The sequence below is a fragment of the Gadus macrocephalus genome, chromosome 16 (assembly GCF_031168955.1).
Source record: "Gadus macrocephalus chromosome 16, ASM3116895v1".
In the NCBI taxonomy this organism is placed as follows: Eukaryota; Metazoa; Chordata; class Actinopteri; order Gadiformes; family Gadidae; genus Gadus; species Gadus macrocephalus.
Genome location: NC_082397.1, coordinates 18662520 through 18667439, shown reverse-complemented (window position 1 = coordinate 18667439; position 4920 = coordinate 18662520). Strand labels below are relative to the sequence as shown.

At 47.1% G+C, this 4920-nt stretch overlaps 1 protein-coding gene across 2 annotated transcripts in view; it reads left to right on the top strand.

Moving 5' to 3' along the window:
• The first annotated feature begins 2562 nt into the window (after positions 1 to 2562).
• Positions 2563 to 4920, top strand: part of gucy1a2 (guanylate cyclase 1, soluble, alpha 2) — a 39551-nt gene continuing 37193 nt past the window's right edge. For both annotated transcript variants that reach the window (XM_060074510.1, XM_060074509.1), the window contains exon 1: positions 2563 to 3079. In XM_060074510.1, coding sequence (XP_059930493.1) covers positions 2756 to 3079 — 324 coding nt within the window. In that variant the 5' untranslated portion in view covers positions 2563 to 2755. The remainder of the gene's footprint in view (positions 3080 to 4920) is intronic.

The following is a 4920-nucleotide window of genomic DNA, read 5'->3' as shown; positions in this document are numbered from 1 at the left end:
AAACACTACAATATCACCCCATAATGATATTCCCATGGTAATATTCCCATTCTGATGTAGAAGCCTGGGTTTGCTATAGACAATGTCTGTTTATTGGACAGCAAGCATGCCTGTCCCTCATCATCAGCTCCTGGGCTCTTAATGAATAGACAAGCCTGGCAATCAAGGTCAAGGTCATTGCTGTAATTAGTGGCAGACAGACAAGAATATTGCTATGCTGTTCGTCGCACATCACCGCCTCCCTGCTTAAAGGAGACATATTATGGTGTTTTCCCAACAAGTAAACATAGTATTTGACTTCCAGAAAACACTTTTATGTACAAAAGTCAACAGGAAGCAGCAGCCAAGAAGTTCTTTTGATGAGACGGCAGGAAAATGAGAAGATGTCAATATTGTCCATGATTTTTTTAGTGAATATAATTTGTGTTTGAAATTGTAAATAATTATACTTTATACTTTATACTGAGTTGCTGCCCATTGACCAATGAGCTGTCAGACTGAACCACAGCATGGAGAAGGGATTGTTGCCGTTTGCGGACTCCTGGAGCTCTATATAATATAATATAATATAATAATAATAATAATATTATGTATGGGTATTTATATAATATTATGTCTAATATCACGGCCAAAAGCTATGTGGGCGCCTCGGAAGATATTATGAGTCATAAAGACTGCGTCTGACGTCTCTGGTACTTCCACAACAAGTAAAGACTCGTAGTGGGGGATATCTCGGCCATGGTTGAGAAGAATTGGGGGGAAGGAACTTTGGCCTTGACTCTCTGAAGCCAATTTAACTGCGACATGGAGGAGAAAGGGATTGTACTCCGGGAGGTGAGCTACCGGACTGCCTCCGAGCTGCCCGCGCCGGAGCTGCCGGACTGCAGCAGACTTCCCCCCGCCGCACATGCCAGCTTTGGCGGCAGTTCAGCTCCCGGAGTACACCGCCGGCAGTCCGGCAGCTCAGAGCTGCTGGGCTGCCGCAGAGTTCCCCCCGCCGGAGCTGCTCCACAAAATCGTAGCTATGCTCTGATTGGAGGGAGGGGGGCAGTGGGAGGTAATATTCAATGTGCCCCCTTCCTACGTAGGAGGGGGAGCCGAAACTGACTCACTCGTTTGGTAACTGTAGGGTACTTGCAGAAATGCATTTCTCACTCAAAAAATCATTTACTTTTTTCAAAGTTTGTGAGACCCAAAACAACACCCCAAATCCCAGGAAAAGTGTTGTTTTCATAATATGTCCCCTTTAAAACATGAAATGCAGAGAGCAGTACCGCTGAGGTTGGTGGTTGTAGGAGGGTCCTACTCTGATTATGTTATCTCATTCAAGCAAATTCCTCTAATCCCATTGTATTCAATAAATTTGTTCACACATTGCCATACTGCCAAATGCTACCAGTCGGTTGCCCCCTAACTGTTTTCCTACAATGACGCCCATGATCATGTGATCAGTTGAGACTCAACTTGTTGACACCTGATTAGACCTACCAGGGGTCAATTGTGTAGATGCTCTCTCTTTCTATCTCTTTCTCTGCCTTCCTATAATATACCATCGAGCAGAATGAGCAGTGATGATGTGTGCCTCAAAACGCGAGCTCTGCGCACGAATCCCTGAAGGAACCCTAGTGCTTGCTGACGTTGGTGACTTCCAGTGCTGGATGCTGACCGTGCGCTCGCGCCTCAACGTTCTCGCGCGTTCGCCTCCCCTCGCGCCCTTTCTTTCTACCCACGCCTTGTAATGCGCTCTTTTGGGAAGATTACAAATCTTGAATTCTAAACGACAGGGAAAAATGACAACCACATTTCCGATTGAAAAATGAGGAGTTTTCATGGATTTCGTGGATGTTATCTGTTGCTAATGAGAAGAGGATTAGGGAACGGAGCGCTATCCGTGCGCAGCACATCGGGAAACGGCTTTCGCGTATGACTCGAGGGATGCAGTCAAGTTGGGAGAAGAGACGCGATATCGATTAAATAAAGAATATATTTTTTTCATATTCTACTTGAATAATAGCATTCATCAAATTTTTTGGGGTGGTGCATTTTCCCATATTCATATTTTTTTTTCAAAAGGAGCACCTCGCCTCGGGTCATTCCTCCGTCTGCAGACATGTTTAACGACGAATAACTTTCAAACGATATCATTCTATTATCAACCGCGTTTTTCGTGTTTACCTTGAGGAAGGTCTATATTTTCATAGTGAGCTATGTTTCATTTTTCGATGATATGGATTTAGACCATTTGCGTTGTCCCCTGGGCACGTAACCCGGTTGCATAAATGATCGCGTGCCGTTAGATCTCTTGTTTCAACGCGCGTATTTTATCTCAACGCGCACGAAGAGACCGCTCAGGCAGAGTTGACATTCGAACACTCTCTCTCTCTCTCTCTCCTCTCATCTCCTCCTCTCTCTCTCTCTCTCTCTCTCTCTCTCTCTCTCTCTCCTCTCTCTCCTCTCTCTCTCTCTCTCTCTCTCTCTCTCTTCCTCTCCTCTCTCCTCTCTCTCTCTCTCTCTCTCCTCTCCTCTCTCCTCTCTCTCCTCTCTCTCTCTCTCTCTCTCTCTCTCTCTCTCTCTCAGTGCCTGCCCCTCCCCTCCCCTCCCCTCCTCACCCCTCAAGCAAGCTGCCCTCACCCCCGGGAGGCCCCCCCAATCTGATGAGTCCGCGACGTGGACTTTGTCGTTCGACAGAACCGGCTTTCGCATCACCATCGTCACCACCACCTCCATCACCACCAGCATCATCACCACCACCACCATGTCCTCGCGCAAGATCTCCTCTGAATCGTTCAGCAGCTCGGTTGGCTCGGACTGTGGGCTCGAGAGCCCCGGGGGAGACACCGGGGGAGACGGTGCGGATTCGGTGGAGGGTCGCGGATGTCCTTTTTCCTTCTCGGCGTCCCAGCGCACAGCGGTCTTCTGGAACGGCCGGAGCCCCGTAGAGAACCAGGGATGCCCGTTCAGCGGCGGCAGTAGCAGCGAGAAGCCAGGGCCAGGGGGGCCCATCAAGAGGGCCACGAGGCGGAGACGCGTGAACCTTGATTCGCTTGGGGAGAGCCTGAGGAGGCTGACCTCACCTACGGTACAGAACAATATGTGTTATTTTCCTTCACCGCTGATGGCCGCTTCTAGAGTTGTCTGGTGTCTTATTTAATAAATGGGTTTGTGGGAGACAGAGCGACTTAGCCAGATTAATAGCCATGTCCTGTCTGTCTGCGTATATTTCTGAAGATGTGAGGGGTGTGTCTGTTGTTGTTTTTTGATCAAGGCTATAAAGCAATATTTATTAGGATTTATTGTGCATGTGTGTAGTAAAGGTGAATTGTAGCCATTGGCATGTCGTCTGGTAATATTGTTTCAATTGCTTGTGACCTCCAAAGAGAACACTATTGTGTTTAATGTATAGCAACTTGAGGCCGATATAAACTAGAATAGCTTCAAATCATTAGCCTTTCTTTATGTTAAGCTATGGGCTAGCTAAGCCACCCCTATTGCCCTATTGTCAAACCATATTGTAAAATTAATACAGGCACACATAGCAGTAGCTACTTGAAAAGTTTTGTTGATCATGCTAGTTCATTTATTTACACTTTTTTAAAACTGTTTATTGTGTTCCACTTGATAGAACTGCTAAATCGTGTCATGACAGTTTGTATCTGGGATTGATACGCTAATCATGCCTTGTTAGATTGTTATCATGGGCCGTAAACATAGGGTAATAAAGCAGGGACGATGGGGGACAGTGACCACTATCTCCTGATCAGATTTTGTGTGTCAACGGCAAATGTGCAGTTCATTTTAATAAACCCAAAACATAAGCACACACACACACACACACACACACACACACACACACACACACACACACACACACACACACACACACACACACACACACACACACACACACACACACACACACACACACAGACACACACACACACACACACACACACACACACACACACACACACACACACACACACACTCACTCACACACTTTTAGCTCAAAACATTGTTTTCATAATTGTTGTTAACATTTAGAAATTAAAAACGACTTTTCTCTCTAGCCCTGAGCACCATAATAATAAACCTTAAGCACAGCATGAAACATGTCTGACCACCCACACACTGTGAACCGTTTGACTGTTGAATAGTGCTGGCTTGCATATAGTTAAATGTTCAATCCCATCGGTGTTCTGCGTGTGTCCACGCACAGGCTGTTGTCATGGAGACACCTCTGACTACTAAAGGCTCATGCCTTCTTCCCACCTGCTGAGGCTGCCTGGCCACCCTTGCATGTCACTCTGTTATTTCCAGTAAAACAACCCTAAAAAGATATACAATTATGTGTTGTTTCGGGCTGCACAAATCTTTTATAATGTAACTTTCTCATTAGTTCCACCTAGCTTGTTCAAGGCCATGGCAATGGTCAGCCACCTTCTGAAGTGTGTCTCTTAAGCCTGAGGAACTGCAGCTGCAATGACCTTACGGTAAAACAGAGCTTATCTGTACGTCACCACAGACACACACAGTGGGCCATGGGGTATGTATGTATGTATGTGAATGCCACTCACACAGCAATGTGTTGTATGTGTGTGGGGCGCTGTGAGGGACGAGGATGCAGGGTCTGAGCTCTGTTCTCTCTGGAGGCGGTGGTGGTAGAGGCGGCCGACCCTCTGCCACGTCCTCCCGGCAAACACTTGGTCGGGAGCAGTGTTGATGATAGCAGAGAGGAGAGATGAGAAGGAGGCACATGGAGGGGGGGGGAATGAGGCAGAGATAGAGGGAGAGATGGAGAGGCGATGTGGGGGTGGATAGGGTTGAAGTCGCGCTGGCTGGCCGGTTGTCTGTTTGCTCACTTTGGGCTTCCCATCTGTCTGACTCTCTTGTCTTTTAACGTCCCGTCTGTGTGTCTGTCTG